Here is a 25,191-nt window from a genome sequence, read left to right as displayed (position 1 = left end):
TTTGGCAGCAGTTTTTATACCGGATGCCCGTCCTACAACCCTCCATGTTTCTCCGGGCTCGGGACCTGCACAAGCCTAACACTGCTTTGCTCTGTGGCTGGGGTTTGAACCCAGGGCCTATGAATGCAAACCATGTGCTCTACCGCTGAGCTACGTCCCCCACAAACAGCCTCCCTGTTTGTGGATGCAACTCTAAAATCTCAGATGATGAATTTCATCATGTTGAGAGGCCAATAAACTGAAGAATGCTCCACTGTGGGAAAGGGGAGCCGTCAGCCCGAGGCTGCTGCCAGCCGTGGCATAGGGTGAAGGCTACTATACAGCAGGGTGGGAGCTGGATGGGGGCGTAGGGTTCAACTTGAATTTGTAGCTGGCAGAAGCTACTGTGTTCCTTTACCACAGTCCTTGGTTCTTATAAACACTGACCATAAATTTTTCAGTTGAGTGGCTCCGTCTGATTCTCTCTCTCTCACACACACAAAAAAAAAAACACAAAGAGATAATTTCTTCTCTCCCACCTACACATGTATCTACCTCCACAAAAACAGAAATACAAGGAACAACAGCGTTATTCTTTGGGATTGCTCAGCAGTTTTATAACTGTCAGTTATAGTAGCATACAAAGATTTAGTTGTATTATTGCAGCCGTTTTACTACAACGCCAAGATTCTAGGTCACGTCTTAGCAGACTCGTGCTCCATAGAAATAATCCAAACTTAGTGTGAAAGCACAAAGAACTCACACTCAGCTGTTTCCAAATGCTAAAGCCGGAGTGGTTGATACAAACGTTTTCATTTGCTTCACGTTGTGATCAAAACTTGGGTCGACCCAAATCTCAAGTGTCTCTACACTGTCTGGTTAGAGCTGCCTCAAAGAACTAAAACTGCTTTGCATCACAATCACTTGTTGCAAACTACAAATACGTACAGCATATGTTTGCAGTAAAATGTAGACACGTTACAACAAAAAAAAAGGAAGCATTTTATCAAACCTTATCAATGTATCATATTTAACAGATATATTAAGATTATTGCACATACTTTAAGGTCAATCTGTCTATATAAAATAAATAAAGCTATGTACTTCACTGGCTCAAACACATACCAACTCATTAAAGAAAAGTATCTACATCAGAGTATTTCGAGAATCACTGCACGAGTTCCCGTTCTCCCCTCACAATTAAACTACGACACATTTATTATTCAAATTTCAACCGAGGGGAAAAATATCAAACTGAGGTTGCCATGCACATTTTTGCACCACTGTAGAATAGAGGAGGAAAACGTATCGACTACACATCGAACGGCTCCTTGGCAAAGATTCTGCAAGTCTCATAATTTGACTGACAACAGAGACTCCTGTGGTCTGTGTTTTGATGATGGTGGTGGAGAATTTTCTATAAAACGTCGATCCAAGATCTCCCATAGGTGTTCATTTGTGCTGAGATCTGATGACTGAACGCTATTGCCTATGATTTACATCATTTTCATCCTCATCAAACCATTCAGTGAGCCCTCATGCCATTTTTTCCAACACTCGGCATACTTTCTTGTTTTTTGTCCTGTGCCAATCACACGTCTCATAGATGTTTTATGCATTTTCTTCTCCTCAGAATTATCATCCTGAAATTCAGTCGTATGTCAAATCCCTGTCTTCATTAAAAAAAAAGAAACTAATGTAAATGTCACAGTGATGAGACAAACATTCAGGATTCTGTCACTTAATTTTGTATGCTAAATGGTACTCTTATTCTCGGCTCAAAAGCTGAATATTTTTACTTTTTTTTTCCAGCCCTTGACGACTTTGAGGATCGGACAAAAATAAAAATACAACCACAGGCGCAGCATATCATTATGACGATTATTACTGTATCCATGGATATAAAGCATTGCAGTTGGTACAACCCACATATTTATCATTGCAACCATGACAACTGAGGTCTAATACACCTGCCATGATAAGGGTGCTCTGCCAGGAGACACCCTTCTGGTTGGTATCAGTGTTTTATTTGTTGAACATCTTCACAGTGACCATGAGCAGGAATGAGGTAACCATAGGGAGATTTCTTATTGATTGATGTTTTCTTTTTTCTGAATGTGTGATGGCTGGGGTGTAAGATATTGCTTCTTGATGCTTAGATTCTTTTTTGGTGTGTTGGTGGCCGATGGGTTCATTTTGTGAAGAATGGATAGTGCTGTAAACATACATCCATCCTCAGTAACATGAAATGTGAAAGTGAGAGTCCTAAAGCTGCACCAATCACAGAACCTACTCCCTCTCTCAGAGGCAAATACCTCAGTTATCCAACTCATCTCAAAAGCAAAACAAAGTTACATTTTGAATAGGTCCTCTGTGTACCACATTTTGGGTTTTCACTTTATTTCACATGGAGGGACAGATGCTTCAGGAGCGCAACCATAAACCAAATCTTGCACTCGGGCTTGAACATGAGTGCAATTCTCAGGCATCACGGGGAATAGGTGTTAAATCAAACTCTTCCTGTAGGGGAACAATGTGCAGCGTGGTTTCCTCCTCCACAGCTACTTCTGATCATATCCCGCTATTTCAGGGGGTGCTGCAGATAAATCTCTTTCATTTCCGCCAGCAAAAACGCATTCCAAAGTTTTTCACAGCAGGTTCAAAATATAATTCCATTACAACGTGCAGAGGAGTTGCTTTGTACAGATGCCAGTGATGTGCACTTTTAAACAAGCTGGAGACCTAAAATTTACATCTGAATTATGAATTTTGAATGGTTTTTATAATGATGTCCTCGACAACGACAGCCGCTTGATGAGTGTGTGTGCCAGAGAAAGGAAGATAGGCCACCCCTGCATGAATCACGTCTTCAGGCATGGAAAGCCTTCTCTCCCCCAGACCCGCCTGCTTGTGCTATAGGTCCTAAACTGGTGCGGGGGTTGTGTCATCATTTTTATTATTTATTTTTATTTTTTTGTGAAAAAGAAAAACAAGATTATATGGCTCCCACTGTTTGGCTATTATTGCTGGCTTATTAAAAATTATTATTGACCCCTTCTTCGCCCATTGCCTGCAAGAAAATATGAAGAAGAAGAAAAAAAAAAGAAAGCAATCTGCAAATAATATCTCAAAGTAAACAAACAGAATTTCACTTAATCTTGCTTTTAAATGTTAGACCTCACCAGTTCTCAGCTCAGGGACCAACCTCGTAGTCACTGTATTCACAGCTTCTGTATTGTAAAAGTTCACCCCTGACCTCAAAGATCAGCACCAACCAAAGCACCCTATCTTTCAATATCATTTACTGTAGTTTTGCTTGTCAAACACCTACTGAGCTGCACCTGATGTTGGTGAGACGAGTCTGAAGACAGGTGTCACTCTTATCCACTACTGGTGCTGACACTCAACTCTAAGTAAAGCTAAAATGTGATGGTTTGGACAAATCAACTCCTAAAACTACGCCAGGGAGCGCATTATCCATCAGTTTCACTTCTGCTCAGCTCTCAGCCGGAAAGTTAAAGCCTTGGTGACGTTGCGATGTATTAGCCAGACCATAATTTGTTACAACAGTCCACTTACTGGCCTGTCCAGAGCTGTTTGTGGGACACCGAGTCCGACTCCTGAACTCATTAGCCAAAAGGGACACACCTCTGGTAAGTTCTGCTCTGGTGTTTATCAAGTGTTATTACATTATACTGACACAGAAGTGATTCCAGAAGAGTAAGAGGGGGCAGACCCTGAAATGCTTAAGGTGGACTTTTTCTTGTTGTTGGCTTTAGAGCATGGACAGTCTGATTGGTCTGCCTCAAGATCTCCATGCGACTCCATGCCCCCACCTTACAACCAGAGTGTGCCCCCCACCCCACCACACACACACACACACACACACACAACATCCCCCTCCCAATGCTGAGACGTCAGCTGAGAGGGGGCAACAGAGCTTTAAACAGGGACAGACAGGGAAGGTGTGGAGACAGGGGGAGTGCGCATTGTGGACTGTAGACTACCACACGGTGGAGCAAGGCCTGAACAAACTTTTTTTTTTTTGATACATATTATTTCCTGACTCCCCCTTCCTCTGGAGCTGAGACAAAGTTTAAACAACCCCATCAAACCAATTACTATCCCACATTCCTGCTCGGCTTTACTTTCTCACAACTTGGTCGCCGATTTCTTTCAAAGCACCAAGTGTTGCGGACTTCGGCATCAACTGTAAAGTCTCTCTCTCTCACCCAAACACACACACACACACACACACACAGATAAAAAGAAATGGCAACGACATATTAGCCGCTCTTCGTTGCACCTTGGCTGCCCACTGTGCCATGATCGTGTCCAACGTGAGCCTGAGCGGGTGCGCAGGGGTCAACAGCGCTCTGTGCGCCGGAGCCGGGGAAGGGCACCTCGGGGGCGGCTCACACCGGACCACCCTCAGCCCGACGGGGAACCTGGTGGTGGCGGTGTGCCTGGGCTTCATCGGCACTTTCGGACTTGTGAACAACCTGCTGGTGCTCGTGCTGTTCTGCCGCTACAAGATGCTGCGCTCCCCCATCAACCTGCTGCTGGTGAACATTTCCATCAGCGACCTGCTGGTGTGCGTGCTGGGGACTCCGTTCAGCTTCGCCGCCAGCACGCAGGGACGCTGGCTCATCGGGGCAGGAGGATGCGTGTGGTACGGCTTCGCCAACTCCCTCTTCGGTGAGTAGACATGAGAAGGGGGGGTCTCCATTTGGTTTGTGTGCTTGTGCATCTGCAGTCCTGTGTGATGTGGGTGTGAGTGCCGTCGCGCCGCACGCCAGGACTCCTCTCTGCGCCTCTCCTCTTAGACCTCACCAAGTTCAGCCTCGTTCCTGTGGATACTACAGCGCATTTCGACATTTGCGTGTCTGTGATGAGCTTCCTTAGAGCCACGTCAAAGTTTGACAGAGAAGCCTGACAGCGGGCCAGTAATGCAGCAGATTCGGTGAGTATTAACGGGACCGTTTCGTTAACTGTGGGTGTGATGGTGCTGCAGTCACGGCAGGCAGCACTCGCGTCTTCTTCAAGTGCGGACAATCCGTGTTAGTCGTCGTTGGAGCCGGAGCCCCGCGGCGCTGATGGAGGTGCCCGGGGACGCTTGGCCAGCAGGTCGCGCATGGGACCGCCCGGCTGTGCTGAGTGAGTTGTGGAGCCCGGCAGGTCGTGATCTGCTTTCGGGGCTGTCGGAACAGACTGTTCAAACACTTCCAGCCACTTGGCCAAGCTGCATGCGCAACATCGCTCCGGATATTTTCCAGAGGACGCACACACGGTGCCATTAGGACGCCCGACACGTCGTGGAGGCTGGCGCCGTGCAGCCTGCCGCTTAATGCCGCTTAATGCCGCTTAATGACCGCTAAAACGCTCGTCCGCGTAACAGCCCGAGGCGGAGAGCTCGGTCCGCCGCAGACGCATCGGCAGCAGTTTCAGAGTAAAAATCACCCCGGGGAAATTAGGAACGAGGGACGAGGCACTGCTGATATCGATGCAAATGTAGCACAATCATGCGGCTGACAATAAGGCGACCTGGAGTCGAACCGTGTTGGGATGCCTGGGGCAGCCCAGAAATAATTCCACAAAACAGAAAAAAAAAATGTTTGGACGGGAAAGGATTGATGATGAAGTTGTTAAATCAGGAGTTTTGCACAGAACTACGCGTCCAAACGCTGTCCCTTCAGCGTGGTTTGATTGAAATGATGTGATGCTGACCTGGAGGCTCATCAGTGCAATAAAGACAAATTACAAGTCCTTGGCCTTATGCCTCAGTGAAGGTTCTATAATGAACAGTCTCTGCTGCCATCCCATCAACCTTTGGAGACAGGCCAGTCTGAGATCTTGGGCTCTGAAATTTCTCACTAATTCACCTCACTGACAGGAACACAAAGTCATAACATTGGGAATTCTGCACGTTTAACATGTTCTCTCCTCTTGTCCAGTCAGAGTGGAGCAGAAACCGTCTTTAGAACCAGGCTATTTAACTAAAATGTTAAAAGCCATTCAGATGGTATGAAAGTAACTGAAGATATGAGCAGTAATACTCTATGCACGACTGAGCCTGAAATGGATATCCACATGCAGCTTATTTCAAATTCACTGCATTAAATATATGTACGGTATCTTCAAACATTAACAGACAACTCTCGCTGCTTTAGTCTCGTTTGAATAATTTATGTTTTTCATTGCTTTTCCACTTTGTTTTCACATTGTAAAATCTAAAATGTTGACTTTACTTAAAAAAAAAAAAGAAAAAAAGAACACAAACTCATTGCCTTAGAAAAAGTTCAATGAACTTAGTAATGGTAAATTACTGCAGTTTAATTATTATTAATGAGTAATACTCAAAATAATTACATACACAAATATCTTCTTGTAATTTAGGAGAAGCGCTTCAGGCATTACGACAGAGAATTCCCTTAAAATGAATGACGCGCACTTACAGTTGATAGTGAACCTCAAGTAGAAGTGAATCTGAGAAATGCATGACTCTCTGGAACTATCTGATTCACTAAAGAGTCATCTCCACAATGTTGCTGCAGTATTCTTTGAGCAGAGAATTGCAATAAGGGCTGTGACAGCAAGTACATTTGGTTCATCTGCTCTATAACATCTTGCAAGGCATTTTCAGCGGCATTACAAATCGATGACATTTTTAGAAATGGAGAAGCTACATTATGTTCTGGTTGGGGTTTTTGTGCGTGTGTGTGTGTCTGTCTGGATTTGTCCTCTCAGTTTGACACCACAGGGTGTGTCAACTCTTTATGAGAATGATGCACTTTTAGTCTTGCAGCTAAATATTTTATGATTTCAGTGTGTGTGACCATCACCAGCCCTCCCTGGAAGTTGGTTTGTGGATCTTTATTGAGCGGAATGACATTTGTGTGGCAGGGAGGGAATTGCTACACCTCAGTGAATACAGGGGGGAACAAAGGACAGAGAAGATGTGGAAGGGAAGCAGGTGGTGCTCGGAGGAACTAGTGGAGTGAAGGATGCTGTGCTTTTCCTGTCACCTCACTCACTAACTGTTTTTCTAAGTCATCCACATGTTCACAAGGCTCAGATCCCTCCAACTCAACACCGGCTTCATCCAAATCAACATTAACAGAAGGTTCACTGTCGGTAGTTTGAATTGCCTCTCAGTTTGATACATGCACTGAAGGTGGAATAAATTTTGCTTTGAAAGTGACAGTCTTTGTGTGAACATGCAACTACTTGCTTTAGCTTCAAATGAAAAAGTCATTTTCGCTGCAAGGCCCCAGAAAGTCACACAGCTGAAAATGAAATCCAGATATAACTACTTTCCAAGGATCTTTCTGTGTTTGTCATGTTGCTAAATGTACCTTGAGTGAATTGAAAGATTTAAACGTGCATAGTGATTTCTTATGAAGGCACGGGAGAGGTGATGTACGAGTGTGGGACCCATGTTTCAGTAACTGGCCTCTTTTCAGCACAAAAGGTGCAGTAGTTCCAGGTCTACTGCATTCAACAGTTTGGTCTTCTTGACGAACCTAGAAAGGGAGAAGGGATCATTTTAGCACAAAGCACAATTAAAATCAGTCAAAAGATAGTATACTCACACTTCCACAATTCCATACCTCTTGCAAGCAAAATAAATTGCGTTGATAGGAACTCCTGATTTAGTTCTCAGCAAATGACTTTCAGGAAATATTGCTGCAAATCATGTTTCAGGGTCATATGCCACGCTTTGCTGTGCTTAACATGCTGCACCAAGTCCTGATGTGTGAGTAATGTTAAGTGCTCTGCTAGCTTGTTAAAACGTTTGGGGCGCTCAGCTCACAGAGCTGCTAGTCAAACATAACGCTAGAATACTAAAATAATAATAAAATAACGTTACATTTCATTTCGTCCTTTCAAGCGAACAGACTGACCCTGTGGGAAATGTGTATCTAACTTAATGTTAGCTTTACCTAATGTGAGCTTATTAACATCCAAAAGAATAAGGACCCCCGTTAGCCTGATGTTAACAACAACCTCAAGCTGGTGTTGGAAAAAAATGAGAACTCAAGAAAGAAACACAAAATGCAAAAGTTAAAACAATTAGGGCACTCACCAAATCAACCTGTACAGTCACGGGACTCCAATGGCGGTAAAAATGTCGCTGCAGCTGAGGAGACGTCCGATCTGTGCTGCGCTGAAATGGGCTGTTCAGCATCTCGCGAGAGAAACAAGCAACTGGTTTTTGGAGACAAGCCCAAAAAAAGCCCAACCGGTGATCACATTGTGTCAGAGAGGCCATTTGATAACTATATATATATATATATATATAGTAACCACACCTTTCATCTCATGAGGTCTTTGAACATGCATGAGGCAAATGCATGATTACTGGATTTGGCATTTTTACTTCTTTATCAGTCGAGGTAGAGCCAATTGACTCACAAGATTATCCTCAGCACTGATGTGTGACAGCCTGTAAGTGGCTGTCTTCAGCTCACTTGTTTGCGCTGACTCATTTTGTTTTAAGACAGTGAAACCAGTGTCCGTAAGCCTCGCTGATGAAAAAGCTGCAGAGTTTTGTTTTGTTGTTGTTAGTTTTATGTTTGTTGTTGCACTTTTCTGTGCCGGTGCGTGGTAACCAATGAACCAGGGTTGTGGACAAACTACAGCATTTTGGCTTTACTGTGGAGAGCTGGGAGAGAATCAGGAGGAGTTCATACAGTCAGCAAAGCAAGCACGAATAAGCAGCTACACTTTACAAAACAAGCCCCAAAACCCGCAACCCGCAAATTACAATATTGGTAGGTGGCTTGACAGAACAACATTCCCTTATAGGAAGCAGACCTGCCACGCTGTTCCAGGCAGGCACCAGAGAGGCCTGCACATGCCAAAGTATTGAAATGGTGTTTTGTTAGTAATCTGAACCTAAAATGTCTTGATTGGTCCACATTTTTGATCCCAAGCTAGATGTTGCTCATATGAAAGTGTAAGTGTTCCTAACAGACTGATCAAAACTAAGTTAATCCCACGTACTATTTATTATTACATTAAATGTAAGTATTTACAGTGCAACAATACTTCCCACATCAATTAATCTTAGCCGCTGGACTTTAATGTAGGCTTCTTCTAAAAATGAGATCCTAAAGTTCACTGGCCACTAGAGTAAAAAATAAATAAATAAATAATAATAATAATTAAAAATATTTGATGAAGGGCAGCGTGCTGGCATAGTGGTTAGAGCTGTTGCCCCACAATAAGAACGTTGAAGGTTCGGTTGCCGGCCTGGGGCCTTTCTGTGTGGAGTTTGGATGTTCTCCCACCGTGCAAAGACATCATTTTTGAGTTAATTAGTGACTCTAAACTGTCTGAGTGTGAGTGTGAGTGGTTGTTGGTCTCTGTCTGTCTCTGTGTGTTGGCTCTGTGATGGACTGGTGACCCCGCCCTCACCCAGTGTGAGCTGGGATTGGCTCCAGAAACAGACAAGTGGTAGAAGATGGATGAATGAATGAATGTCTGATAAAATATTTTGAGCTGTTCAGAAACAGAGGAATCCAGCTCTTTTGAACATTGAATTCTGATTGTCTGCAGTCAGCAGCCATGACTTTCCTCTGATGAAGTTTGTAAAAAGGTCTCATAAATCTTGCACATAGAGTTCCCTCTTACTGACTTCAGCGCGTCCAATCTCCTGACGTATAAATCCATTACAACGCACAAGCCAAACATCAGGCCCTGTGGTATCCAGGGTAACTTTGGATTTCAAGCATTAGTTCCTATCAAGAGTATCACCTGCTTCAGAGTCCAGCTTTTTGTTTTTACTTCTTTAACATCTTTTGTCGCAGCTTTGTCTCTTCGTATTAATCTGTGGACATTTTATGGTCAAGTTATGTGCTTTTTTTTTCTTTTTTTTTTTAATGAATTTGTGGTCACTCTACATTTCTCTGTGCCTTTACTGCAATTTTCAGTCTGAGCAGTTTGCATCACTTTATGATGTCGATGTTGTTTTCTGTGCGCCTTTGTGGTTGCTTTGCATTTTGTGGTTGGTTTTGTATCTTTGTTGTGTCTTTGCGTCTAGCAGTTTTGCGAGTCTTTGCAGGACAAATCTCTTCACAGCCATTTTGTCTCTGCAGAACTTTTATGTCTTTATAGAAGAGTAGCTGTTTTGTACGTCATTGTAGTCATTGTGTGCCAGTTTGCGATTGTGGTGGTTTAAGGTTTGCAGGTGAAGCCGGGTTGCGGGATGGGAGGGCCCATTGGGCCCCTGGCTGTTAAAGGCATCCATGCAGCTGAGGAGAGAACTAGATTCATACACATCAGACTCAATGATTAAGATTCATGCTGCAGGCGAGTCTCGCAGGCTTTTCCTTCCCTGGCTTTTGTCACCAGACTGTCTCTTTGTTCGCCTTGGTCTACCAAACCATTTTCACACAGAATGTTCAACTTAACTAAATTCAATTTCCTGTTGCTTAACTGACTCTTGAATCCGTCAAACTTTTAAATTAAAAACAGACTGCTACTTCAGCTTCCTCTGGGATAAGTTGACAATTTCCAAAACAGAATTACCTCATTTCAGTCATATTGAGGAGGATAAAGTGAGCCTCCATGGCTCTCAATATCTGGATGTACTCTGTTCCCACTTTTCGCTTACTCCGGTTTTATTCTGAGATTAAACACGAACTGAAGATGTGTAACTGTAACATCCACAAGGAGCCAATTTATGAAAATCTAACATCTTTGGCTGTAAGAGAGACTTGGCTTCCAGACGTCATTAGAACACCCATTGGTTGTGGGTGAGTAATTCCTCAATGGGCTCATAAAGGCTGAGTGGAAGGCAGAGTGACGGAGGGTCAGAGAAAGGAAAGTGAAATTGATTGTTTGGATGAAAAATCCAGGCTGCATTTCTTTTGACAAAGCTGCAGTGTCTGCCTTCACCAAATCTTTATAAAGTTTTTCAGAGTGGTTAAAACACTGAGTTTTTGCTCAGATATTTCTGAGGGTATTCCTGCTTCGTCTCTCCACTGATTTCCCCTTTTTGCTCACAGTCTCTTACTTTTAGCGTCCAATGTCTTAAATTTCTAAAGACGCGCCACTTTGACTTAAAGTCAAGAGCACAAACTGAAGACAATTTGTGGCAACTTGCACAGACCTGTGTGTGCTCACATCTACACTGTATTTCTTCTCCTGTCATCAGCCCCTGGCACCCATTTAGCTGCTTCACTTCTCCTGCCCACCTCTTTGCACTTTGCATTTTCCTCTCCCTCTCACAGAGCTTTTATTGTCTTCCATTACATTGCGGAGAAACAGGAACAAATCTTTTTTTTTTTTTTTTTCCTTCCCTGTCTTTATTTGATACTAGGTCTGCGTGTCCCTGCATACTGTCAACTGCCTCCCTCTGCCTCAAGTGATCTTTGCACACAGTCACTGGATTAAGTTTGCACTGCTGGACCCACCTGCTGCATACTGAAGTCAGACTGCCCTCCTTCATACACACACACACACACACACACAAGCGCAGATATTGATAGACTTACAGAGGATGCATATGCATCACGGCGGCACAGGCAGCACCTGGCCTGAGTGATTCTAATTTGTTATGACGGTGAGGTAAAGAAGGTCTCAGCAGGGAGAAAGAAAGCAGAACAATGCTGCTCTGCATTAAAGGTCAGAGAGTGTGAGCCAGCTAATCTGTTGTGTAATAGATAACTAATTAAAGATCTGTGAAAACAGACAAAAATATGTTTTGTGTTTGTTTGTTTTGATAGGTGCCTATTCTAATATTTGAGTCATGCATTGATGTGAATAATATTTACTATTATAATATATTATTATTATTGTTATTATTATTATTATTATTATTATTATTATTATTATTATTATTATTATTACTACTACTACATTTGATGACTGAAGTCAACCTTTCCATCTCATAAAAGACTTCCTTCTTTTTTACTTCACAAAGACTGCAAAAGAAAAATGCTCTTTCCTCTCCATTTCAGACTTTATCAGATCATAAGATGTTTTATTTTAGAAAATAAGATTCCACAGCTGCCTTTGATCTTTCCTAATAACTGCTGGAAGATGGATGGAGTGTGAGTTGACTGATTTCACTTGGAGTTAAGTTACACCCAAAGTTGTGCATGTGTCTGTCATGCCGGCTCGTATGAAATTGTTAGTCACAGAGCATGTCACAATAGAAAAAGTAGTGGGCATGTGATAGGATGAGCTGGTATAACAGTTTTTAAAAGTGATAAAACTTAATCTACTATAACAGTTATGAGCAGCCAGCGGCTGGAGGCCTGATGTTGGTATATTTTCCTCTCTATGGGAGTCATACTGAGGAGGACAGTTGCTATTTAGCCCATTTTTGGAATGTGTGATTGGATTTGGTTCCTTGTTCAATGCTGGATGGGAACAATGTAGACATTTATAGATATTATCACTCTGTCCTCTCCAAGATGTGCTGCACACAGACTCCCAAGCCGGGTTTGGGGATTGAAGCCTTCAGATGATTCAGATTTATTAATGTTGTAGTATTACTTTCTTGCTCTGTTTTCTACTTCTATATCAGGAAATCTGGCTGGGACTGTGTGTTTTGCTGATTCTATTAGCAATGCACCGATTCAAAACCCTGGATTGGTATCAGACCCTATATTGACCTTATTAGGCATTTATTGTGCTGGTCAGATGTGACTGATCCACATTAAATACACTTGATTTCATTTTCAAATCTAGTTTTTAGTCTTCAAACCCTTATTGCACCCCAACCAGCAGGAACACGCTGTCAGTAATTTAAAAACCGGAACATGACCCTTGCAGAAGGATTCTTATGATTCTTATCAGTCAAGTCCTTTTGAGCTTGAAGCACAAATTCAATTCTAAATTCAAGAAAGGTTGTGGTTCATTCAGTAAACAAATTGCTTCGTTAAAGTTAATGCGGTGACGGTTCAAATAAAACCGCAGTCATTCTCAGAGGGAAATACTAAAAGTTTAGCAGTAAATATGGAAGTATAAAAGTCAAAGATTTATATTTATGCTGGGAAAGAATTCACATCATCTGAATTCATCTGAAGCATATTAAGAGTGAGGGACACCAGTGAAACTTCAAGACAGCAGGAAACCTTGGTGCAAGTCTTAAGCATTAAAACATTTTTTTGAAGCATGCTAATGTTGACGGTTTTCAAGATAGTCTTGAATATAGAAAGGAACGCCAATGCTCTAATAGCTTTTGGTAGCTTGTTCTGCCTCAGGGAAACAGCCAGAGATCAGTCTGCTTTGTACGAAGGGTTGGCAATGCTAGATGACATTACTCGGGGGAACACAGTGGCTGACAAGGAGCATTAAGCTGTATGATTGAGTTCCCAAAAGTTACTCTGAAATCAAACATTAGTGGCTTAAAATATGATAGAGGTGGCAGGTAGGCACTGCAAGCTGATGAGTAGTGGAGTGATGTATTAAAGTGCTCAGTCCGCAGCGTCGGAAGCCAGTCATGTGCTCATGTGAAGGCTTCCTATAGCATGTGTGGATTTGTTGGTGCTAGAGCACAACACCCGGCGATAAATGTGTGAAGCTCACACCATTCAGTACACGTTAAGAGAGCGCAGTCTTCCTGCTGTTTCATTTCCAACTGCAGACAGAGCGGCCTAGGAAGAACGACAGGCTGGACGAGATAGAGCGGTAATGAGAGCGGAGATGAAAACATCTTTTGTCAAAATACACAGTGAAGTTGTTTGGACTGCTATCAGAAGACTGCCCGCTTCAAACAGAAGCACGAGCATGATGTCATAAAGCTGCGTTGATTTTGTAAAATTGCAGTAAAAGAGGTAATAAAAGACCCGAGCTGAGAAGTCTGAGCAGCAAAAACAACATGACGACAATACCTGAGGGCAAAAGACAGGTATAAAACACTGCTCTAAACAGACTGCAGGCAGAGGGAATAAAGGCGCAGCACAAACAACTCCACATAGCTCAAAATACTGTCACTTTTATTCATTCATTGTGAATAGTCATAGCTCTGTTACCTTAAAGAAAGGACTGGACTATTTAAGAAACCCCCAGTTTAAGTCCACTTCATTGCCAAGTGAAGCTCGATGGCCATGGATGGATCACTGTGGCTTTACGAACCACCGCTAACATTATCTAAAGGCTGAGGGGTCAACATGAACACTGAGCTCGAGACTCCTGCTGCCCTGTCTCTGAAACACTGAAAAACATAAACAGAGAGACACAGTTTGAGAACCTTTATGTTGCATCCATCTGCATTGCTTCAAGTAGAGATGTTATTGGTAATGCCACTGTTTCTGATTTACAGCAGCGTGTATCTGCTGCAAGCTCTGGCATGTGAACTGAAATATTAGATGATTACCCCACTGTGCTTGCTAGAGTTTTATTACGCTGCACATTTCACTCAGGCAATCTCTTTTTTTTTGTTGTTGTTTAAATCATAACTAGGCCTCTTTTTGAAGCCATAAACCATAAAGCTCATTTCAGCTGTACTTGTGATTCCAGCGAAAGCTGTGGGGCTTAAAATCCCACTGACTGCACGTTTCCCCTCACCAGAGTAGATAAACATTTGGGAAGACTGCACATTGTGTGTATTTGATGGCCTCATTATATGTGATGTGCAATAGTCAATGAATTAAAAGGACAGGCCACACGGAGCTTGGTATGTAATGCTTACCTATGCATGTGTTTACCTTATTTTTCCTGCTCCAGGCATCGTGTCCCTCATCTCCCTAGCTGTCCTCTCCTATGAGCGCTACAGCACCATGATGGCCCCCACTGAGGCAGACCCTTCCAACTACCGTAAGACCTCCCTGGGGATAGCCCTGACCTGGGTCTACTCCTTTGTCTGGACCTTACCACCACTCTTGGGCTGGAGCCACTACGGTCCTGAAGGTCCCGGGACCACATGCTCTGTCGACTGGACAGCCAAGACAGCGAACAACGTCTCTTACATCATCTGTCTGTTTGTGTTCTGCCTCATCGTGCCGTTCCTGGTCATTGTCTTTTGTTATGGGAAGCTGCTGTGTGCCATCAGACAGGTGAGTCCATGGGGGAACGAGGAAGACTTCTACATTTGCATAATTGTCGAGCCTCATCACTGCAGGTTGAATACACAATGCACCTCACGCCTGCAGGAGTTCAAATTTTAAACCCATATATGTTCATAAACCTTGGTACTTAACAACACAAGGTAGTTAGTGCAAGAAAAAGCTTATATGTATTCTAACAGGGCAAGATAGTCAGAGCATAGATTTAGAAATATGGATGTAGGAATATTATACCTGCTCTGCAGTATCTTTTTCTAGGTGCAGCGTCTCACATATATTTTTTGTGGCTGCACAAACATGCAAGATCATCTTACACACACAACACAGGGAGTGTGGACCGGGCATGAGAGCAGCTATTTACAGAGTACAGAAGCTGGAGACCATTTTGTCTCTGGAGCAGATGCAAATAAAAACAGCTACTCTGGACTTAAATTTATCAGGTGGTAGCTGTATGTACTATCAATGCATGCATGGAAATAGAGAACTGGTTGTTTACAGATAGTCTATATATTGGTATTGTATTTACCACTTGTTGCCGCAGCCTCAAGTGGCCAAATAGAATGAATTAAATTTTCAGAAAAGGCTCACTGGACGGTGTTAACACTAAAGTACCAGATGATCCCTCAGATGTTGGTAATCCTGCTGTGAGAGCTTTAAATATTAGCTGCACTGCATCACATCTGAAGAGGAAGAAAAACTAAATCAGATCAAATCTGATGTATATGACTATAAATGAAATAAGCTAAATAAAAACAAGAAACATCTCAGAGCGTGCTTAAAATAGGATGGGAGACAGATTTTTTGTCTTTATTAGGACGTGCATTTCAGTCTGCTGCAGGAACAATGTGTGCTGGCACAGTTCAGAATTTGTATCCTGGGATATTACAAATCTTCATTTCGATCTAAACAGATGTAAAAAAGTAAAAAGGATAATACAGCCACGTAGCCAGTAAATTAAAAATGTAATAGAGGACTAATACCGTGCAGCGGACAGAGTGCTAACTGTTTATGTGTCATATAACCCTCGTATTTATTTGTCCTATTGAGAAGGAAACAGCTCACACATATAATATATTAAGAACTGAATGTGCATGAAAGTAACTACGAGTGTCCTCTAAAAGCTTGCAGAGCTTTGTCCACTTTAAGCAGCGGTTAAGCTGTGGTTTGGCTATTAAAATGTAATTTTTTTTATTTATTTTTTTTCCGGTTCAAACCACTGAACCAAAACCTACAGCTGCCTTACGGACACTTTACGCAGCTGATTTTGAAGCTAATTATATGTTTGCATTTTATATTTACAATCCATTCAAACAGCTGAACTAATTATGGTCATGAACCATAAACTGTAGTGGCATCACGCTGAAATTACCATAGCTGTTGTTGCTGTAGGTTCATAAAGTCGTTTTGATGTATTGGACCACATACAGACACTACTTAATTTGAGCAGAGTAGAACCTTTGTTTATGCAGCATCTCAGGAAAGGAAACTAATCATCCAGCCAGATTTTTTCAAAGCATTTGAAAAAGTATTTTGGATCCTTTCAGGGGTAGGAGTAAAAGTTATTTGTTGATGATCTTTAGTAACCTAACAGCCCCAAGAATAATGTTTTTTCACAGACCTCCCATGGTCAGAGATATATCTGACAAAGGTGACAAAGCTATAAAAGAAATGATATATGGCAGAGGTTGTACACGTGAAACTAATAAAATGGCCTGTGAGAGTACTGGACAGTATATTTCCCAACGCCAGGTAACATTACTGAACTAAACACGCTCCCTCTTCAATAACAATGTGCAAGTTACAGAGTGTGTTGTACAAAGTAAGGTTACAAAATTAAACTAAATGTAATCAGAATCTCAGAGTGGTAAGGGCAATATCCAAATTACACAAGCTGTTATTATTTGGGTGAAGGCAAAGTGTGTTAAAACACTGCTGTGCATTACTGGCACCGTGAGCCACGAAGGCATTCTGATCAAATCTTATTCTCCAAATGTATAAAGGAAAATTCTTGTTAGGTCGAACGCTCAACAAAAATCCCACCACCACAATGATGATGATGAGTCCAGTTGCTGCATGTGCAGTGTTAGACACGCACACTCTGCCCCACATTGACTACCTGAAAGGATATCAGGACAGACAACATGCAGGGCACGGTGTACTCTCTCTAGGAAAACCACACACACACAGCCGTGCAGCTTGCAGAAACAAATCCCACAGCAATTTTTCCAGGATTTCAACTCACTCAGACTCAGCGTCATGTCCTCTCAGACAAATAATGCATTATGTTTTGTGTGTGTGTGTGTGTGTGTGTTTATATGGGTTTGCGTGACTATGGCTGGGCTCTGTTGTCCCCGATGAATTGCACAGCAGCTGGGTGTGTGACAGTGACAAAACTGGGAGCAGAAAGTACCAATTAACCTAATCACAACAATACAGTCTCCTTTTAGTTTGGGTTTGATCCAAGGTGCTTTCAAATGATCTTATTCCAACTCTGTGAAACTACTGGAAACTGTCTCCATTATGTGAAAATCTGCTCTTTTTTCTGTGAAATTATGCTCCATCCTGTCCATCAGATACGAACCGAGAGAAGAAACACAGTAAGAGAGAAGACAGGCTGACAGATGCTCAGGCACAGCGCGTCTGTGCAGGCTTGTAAGTATCTGTCAGCATTGTCAGGGTTTTTTTAGTGCGCCTCCTCTCTGAGCAAATTGAAGCCTATATCAGTGCAGAGGACAGACGCTATGAGACGGGTGGATTTGTCCTTCCAAAGGCACTTTAGTCGGATAACATCTTAAAACAGACCCATGCTTTTATGGGCTACTTTTTATTATTGCTATTGGCCATTCAGAAGCCAAGGGCTTGACTATGCTGCCAGTTTCCATACCCAAACAGATCATTCTTCAGGGTCTGTAACACATGTATATCAGATCAAAAAATATTCTTGATGCAATAATACCAATACCACAGCTAAAGGTTAATTCAACTTATTATAGAAAACTAAAGGCTGTTTTAAATCAGCAGTGCAATCAAAAAAAAAAAAAAAAGGCAACCAGCTGCCTTTACTGTGAATTGTGTGTGTGTGTAGAGTTCAACAACACAATTTACAAATATGTCTTTCCCTTTTTTCTACAAATCGCTGCATGCGATTCTGTGTAAACAGAATAAAAATGAAAGTTTTGATTAGCCAGAACCAGCAAATTATGTGCAAATCACGAAGAGCACACTCACATAATCTGCTCCTGGGAAAGTGAAACTGTTCAAGCGTCACAAACAGGAATAAACCAAAACTTGAAATGGATCTTCATGCTCTTGCACTGACATTGAAGGTGCACTTTGAATATTGACTCACTGTTCTCATTATCTCATTATTGTAGCTTTTACAATCAGGTTGTGCAGGCTGATAAGGTTGTAAAACTGCATCTGTTGTCTAAATATATTCTGAGGGGCACTTTAACTGCAACATACAAATTTAATGTAACGAAACCACAAACACAATGAACTTTGGTTCACAGATTCTGCTAGCGCTACTTATTAGTGTGACAGCACTCAATAACAGTTGAAATGACCCCTTAAAGGCTAAACCTTCAATTCTTTCTATCTAGTGTTCTCCACTTGAGCACCAACTTTGGGATATGGTGACAGACTTTGCATTCTGGTGCAGCAAAAGCCACAAGCAACATACGGAGCAGTAATGGCCGTGGGAGTGATTGGGAGGACAAAATTACGTGTCCTAAAGTTATAATTGGAGCTTTCTGTAAAATGGCCACAGTTCTAAGCGGTTTTAGCCCATCAGCTCATTAAACAATCTAAAATCAGAAATCACACTTAAGTACACAAAGAATGCTCTGTTCAATCTGTGAATGTGCACATTGTAACTCTAGAGCTGCCGTGGTACACATCAAAGTGTGATGTGACTACATCACCTCATTATGACTAATCATTGGTGTGATTTTGCAGATGATTGTTCAGATGGAACATCCTCATCATGTCGGATACGCAGACTGTATGCTCCATCTTGTACTATGAGCTGATCATTGCGGTGGTCCGAACAGGTCCATGATGCTGATCACTGTCAATATTGTACACAAGAATTGCAGTGGCATGAATGAGGCTGAGTGTGCCTCTCCTCCCACACTGACACATTCACACAAATCACCAAAATAACTAAAGCCGGGGATGAGGTGGCAACATCATGGGGCCCCAAAATAGCAGGAAAATAGCAGCACTTTTCCACAGCAAAGCCACATTGTGCTGTACACTGTGCACTTCCATGAGAGTAAGGCCATTTTTGTAAAGCTTGACAACGCTGGAAAAAAAAAAGAAAAAAAAAAAGAAGATTGCTTTTACAATATAACATAATTTGGTGTCAGGATATTTCGAGTTGAACTAAGATATGAATCATTGAATGGGACCAAAATTTTGATTAGATAACTCCTAATTCCTTGCTTTGTGGCCTGAGGACAGTGGGAGCACAGTTGTGTGATGATTTGTGACCCAAACCAATGCAGTTCATCAAAGCTACTAAATTTCCTGATCCAAACAATCATTGCCCAGTAAATCTTTCTGTCAGTTTCTATTAGCAACAAAAGCATCGAAACAAACAGAAAGTAGCTTTTCATGGATTAAAGTGACATGGACACAGACCACTTGAAATTGATTGGGGAAAAAAAAAAGAGGATAAAATATGCACATGCACATATACAGACAGGTGAAGGAGTCTTTCGCTAGATAACAGGCAGTTCCTTCCCTTGTCTAAACATCTTTACCCTTGGTCTGAATTTATTATGTGACTCCCTGTGGATATCTAGCAACGCTCTCAAGTGCTACACTATTTCTCCAACGTCCTGTAGGACAAGTGGCAGCAAGTGGAGGCGGGGGTATGAACAAAACAAGAGGACGTCAAGGAGGTCAGGAGAGGAGGAGGAAGGGGGAGGCACGTCTAATCAAAATTTTGTGCTGGCTCAGTGACCTTGCACTGGTCATGTGGTAATTGTACTGACTTTTTTCCCCCCAGCTTTGGTCATAGGGTCATTTCTTGACCTGTTATCATGTTTCATAAGAACACTAGAGGGGAATCTAAATGTACATTAAGAGGTAAAGTTTAGATAAGGAAATTACACCCACCTCCCTCCACCTACATTGCTGCCACCCACAAAGGTGCAGTAAAAAAGAAAATTCCTATTGAACTTTAATAGGCAAAGCTATAGCTGTACTGCTGCCCATCAGACAGTGGAAAGACTGCCTTGAGGCAAAGGCTCATGTTTAAGAAGCTATATTACTCATTCTTCTACTGCTTCTATTGCTTTGAACATGATTAACATTGTGAACAAGCGACTGTAAGTGATACTGTTTACATATTTTTCAGAATTTCAGATTTGAAGAACCTCTGTTTTGCTTTCTTTTCCATCATTCCGAACTGAATTTCTGACTTAATTTAGCTAATATCGTTTAATATCATGCAAAATAGGTAAAATAATCAATTTGTTAATTTGTTAATTAATCAATAATAATAATCAATGTGCTTTCATCAAAAAGCTATGAAAAGTTCATCTGCATTTCTGTAAAATTAATATCAGAGATATGTTTACTGATGCATTTACAGATTTTGACTCCAATAAAGTGTAAAAAAAATATATATTTTTTTAAATTCATAAAACAAACAAACATAAGATATATTTTTATATATATATTTATATTGGTCGACCCACTTGGCTAAACAACACAAGAGCCCTGAACCAAATTAATTATGTAAAAATTAGCAAATTAAATTATATGATAATTAAGATAAAATTAAGTCGCAATCCTACAGTATATGGCTAACAGTATATAGCTAACAGTATAATGTGACAACAATAAGCACTATGTGCATAAATGCAGAAAACTGGTGAAAAATAAGGAAAACTTGCTATTATGAGTTGCACGTCTTCAACTGTAATAAAAAATAAACAGTGAAACAGCCTCCAAGATTTCTGAAGACTGGCTGAATGTGAAATGAATAACAGCTGCATCGTGAAAACTTAAAAATTGTTTTGCCAAACTTAACCGACATGCACTGCAACAGTTATACAAATAGCAAATGTATACCTGGCCAAATGTAGCCAAAAGAAGTTAGTGTAGTTTTTATTTCTTATCTTGGTAATAATGTTACTGTACGCTCCCTGAAGTCCAAAATGTCCCCAAAGGCACCATGGGAGATAGAGTCATCAATGATACCAGAACAAGCAAGGAACAAAAATTTAAATGTTACCCTCCAGGTACTCCAGCTTCCTCCAAGGACTAAACAGGTTCACATTAAGTTGAGTTGAGTTGTGTGCACGTGTGTGCGTCCACCCTTACCCAACTGGTCTAAGCCCCTCCCCTGACTTGCAATCCTGTAGGAATAACTGTTAGAAATGACGGACAAATGAATGAAAGCAAAGAAAGCAAAAAGAACAACTCTGCATATATAAATATAGAAAAATCTATCTACTTGCTAAAACTGTTTATTTCATGGGTGACTCAATACTCATCACACTCACAAGCATGACAGAAACAGAGAGAGGTAGCTGTGGAAATATTTGGAAAAGCACCTCTGCCTGATGTGAGCAGTAGGGGGAATGGCAGAATGCTGGAGTGTGCGGCTGCTGTGCTTTAGAGTAGCCGGCACACTTAAAACACAAATTAGTTCTCCATCAGGTTGGCCCCACAAAGGTCTTGTGCCCTTGTGTGTGGCCAGGGAGTGTCCTTGCTCATTGTGTTGCTGAGTCCTTTATGTTTTTTTAAATGCCTTTTTCAGATCTGTATTTCTTTGCCCTTTGAGAATTCACCTCAAAATCAATTTAAGTCTCTTGAGTCTGGACTGCTCTACCTATTTTGTGTGTGTTCTTCATTCACTCATCTCCATACATTCACACCATGATTCTCTGAATGTGAGCGCACACACACACACACACACACACACACACACTATTACCACAGCTCATTTCACTCGCTGCAGTCACTGCTTTAGCCCGCGCTTTCTCACTTGCTCTCATACTTTTCAAAACTCTCTTTCCTTATCTTTCACCTCCTAGTATGTCCTCGTTTCATAGTCTCTCCTTTTCAGTGTGCCATTATCATCTGTCTTCTTCACCTTGGTTGTCTAGTTTGCCATTATCATCCACATCCCATCTCCACCCCTCATCACCTCTCCAGAAAGCAATGCGATATGTGCAGCTTTTGTATAACAATGAGACAGATGTTGACATATGATAACACTTAATACTCACCACAAAGTATGACACAACGTGTGGATACAAAACACAACAAAGTGAGGTGGGATGGTTTTGTTTTGAATAATGTGCATATGCTCAAGTGCTCCGTTTTTCATATCTTCCCATTTAACAGAAACTTCTTTGGGAAAATTCATAGTTACATTTCGCAGGTTTTGCAGTAAATAAAACAAACCACAAAAGAGTGATAGCATTTCTTTTGCAAAACTTTTGGATGGAACGAAAGAGGTCAGCTTTACTTCCCAGATGTCAGACTGACCCCTCTGAAAGTGGCGCTCTAACCCGCTGTCAAGAAGCCTTGACCAGCTCATCAAGCAATTGTCCTGTTACCATTTATCATGGAGACACAGCAGTTTTATAGATGGCTTTTATGGATGGAAGATCCTCAGTCATGCTGCGAACATGGTTAAAATGTTGGGGTTTTGTATATTAATGTGGTGTCTTTTCTTAGTTCCAACAACTTGAATTAAATGTCAAACATTTGCTTCCAATCTTTAAAATAGCTTACTATAATGTTTTTCATTAAGTTCATTCTATCTGCCTCTGTTACCATGATCCATTGAAAAGCTAAAAAATAAAATGATTAATAACAAGCAGAACAAAAATACTAAACTACAAACACACAAGTAAAACAATATTCTAGTAAAAGGAAAGCAGAAGTACAGTCTTCAATTATCATGATGCCAGTAACTGCAGGCACAGAGCATCTTTTTACTTCAGCTTTGGGGCTCCTTGGCATCTGCTAATCCTGTGTTACCAATCTTGTGCACATGTGGAGAAAACATGCAGCTCTCACATCAAAACTAGATGGGAGACGCTATTAACTAGAGCCTGCTGATGCTTTCAGTGATAACCTCACTGAGGGAACACTTCTGCCAAATCACAGTCAGTGGCCTGCTAAAATCCCTCTTGAAAACTAAGAAGGTGAAGGTTAGGCTTCTTTGTATGTGTGTCCCACATTCATATATTTTATGTCATTCTGACACTGACCTTTGTCTGTGTAATCAGTTCATTGTTGATTCCAAGGGATTCCAAATGCTCAATTTTCTGTCATCTATCACACTGAGCCCTGTTCAGTGGAGGCTTATATCTTTGAATATAAGGATTGGTCTCTTGATGTGTCTTGTATAATGGTGTTCAACAGGCCATCTGCTGGATTGATTTTTGATATTGTCATAAGAGGAATCAGATCTTAACTATAAACTCTGAACTGATATTATATCATTTCCTGGTTTGATTCTGTGTCTATAATAATGTAAAGCTCCTAACAATAATTACAAATACATTGTCTATTAACAAGTGCATACCTTGAAACCATTCAATGTGTGTATTATAGCCACACAAAAAAAAAGGGGGGGGGGGGGGGGGTGCGGTTGCAGTATGCAGTAATCTTACAGACGAAAGATAGGTATGAAAACATCTATGTGTCAAATCTTTGCTAATCTTAAAAACAGCCTGGAGGTTGTTAACCTTTCCTGGCTCATGTCTTGACTGCGGATGGGAAACACGGTGGAGACTTAAATCTTAAGGAGCTGTAGCTTTTAAATTACTACCAAACAGCACCGCACATCCACAGCTACACTGCTAGCTGCTAACTAAACCCTCTGCTACCACCAGCAGCCTCTCTGTCTCTCCTGCTATGTGCTGAGCTATTCCTGGAAGGAGCTGCTCTGCTCATTTGACAGTATTCAGTTTCAAACTTCCTGCAGGTGCACTGAGAAGATAAATCAGCGTAATTTCCCTCGTCTCCTTATATCTGGGGTCAAATATAAAGAGATCACTTCCACCTCAGTATCCCTCCAACTGATGTCTGTAGTTTAGCCTTAACTAAGCACTGCTTGGCTTTCCCACCCTAACAGCAAAGGTACAAACCTCACACCATCCTCTATACATGAAGCTCATTTACATGCAAAGCACCGTCTATAAATCTACACTTGACATTCTTGTTGCTTCTATGGCCACACAATGACTGCGGTTCAAGCTCTCGTGGCTAAAAATTGCACACCTCTGTTTCAGATCTCAGGCTCTGAAAAGCAGCCTCATAGCCACTTATTCTACTCCAGAAGCTGAAGCTGAGCTTGATGCATTTAAAAGGTCTTATTGTTTTAAAGGCTGCCATGATAGTAGCTATTAATGTACTGAAATAGTATGTCTTTTCAGTAAGTAAGCCTTTTTCAACTCACTAACATGAATAGTACTCGTTCATTTCATCTGACAATCTTTTCATATATGATGTTGTCTGGGAAAACAATATGCAAGCCACAGCTACTACCCATGCGTAAAATAGGACCAACCAAAAGTTTGATCAGTAATTTGCCCCCATGGTTTTAATTTGACAGAAAAAGTTCCTTCAATTACCCACTAGTATCAAATGTCGATATGATCTGAGCAAAAACAAAGGCTTTACTGAAACCAACTCGAATTGCATCTGCCACATGGGCAAAAATGATTTAATTATACATTATTACCACATTAATTATTGACACTTGGCCATAGACTTTCGTGAGAGACAAAGTTTTGATGTCATCTGATGGCTATATACAGCAAGAGTGCTCCCGGTAATTCCCATTTGCCTCAAAAGCAAACTAGGACACATTGATCTGAAAATATCAACCAGGTTAGGGTTTTTGGTTTGGTTTCATTTGTTGGGGGGGGTTGGTTATTTATTTTTTTTTTTTTTCCCCCCACAATAATATGTTTTCGTGTGATTTCCAAAGAGGAAAACAAAATGTAGGCGCCAAAGTCACCATAAAGCAGGAAATCACCGTGTAAAAATAGACACTCTGCTTATTATGTCACGCAGCGCTAATTGCAGTTCTATTTGTGACGCAACACAGCTGGTTGTCACAAAATCAATGTGAAATTTGCCAGGATCACAATGCAGCACTTAAAAATTACAGGTCCTTGAAAACATGCAGGTTGTTATCTGTGGTACAATGTTC

General features: G+C 41.4%; 1 protein-coding gene across 1 annotated transcript in view; it reads left to right on the top strand.

Moving 5' to 3' along the window:
- The first annotated feature begins 4,304 nt into the window (after positions 1–4,304).
- tmtopsa (teleost multiple tissue opsin a) overlaps positions 4,305–25,191 on the top strand; it is a 46,389-nt gene continuing 25,502 nt past the window's right edge. The window contains exons 1-2 of the mRNA XM_029524904.1: positions 4,305–4,677; positions 14,662–14,990. Coding sequence (XP_029380764.1) covers positions 4,305–4,677; positions 14,662–14,990 — 702 coding nt within the window. The remainder of the gene's footprint in view (positions 4,678–14,661; positions 14,991–25,191) is intronic.

This window comes from Echeneis naucrates, chromosome 17 (genome assembly GCF_900963305.1).
Source record: "Echeneis naucrates chromosome 17, fEcheNa1.1, whole genome shotgun sequence".
Taxonomy (NCBI): Eukaryota; Metazoa; Chordata; class Actinopteri; order Carangiformes; family Echeneidae; genus Echeneis; species Echeneis naucrates.
The sequence above is the reverse complement of the archived record's forward strand: the minus strand, read 5'-3'. Positions and strand labels throughout refer to the sequence as shown.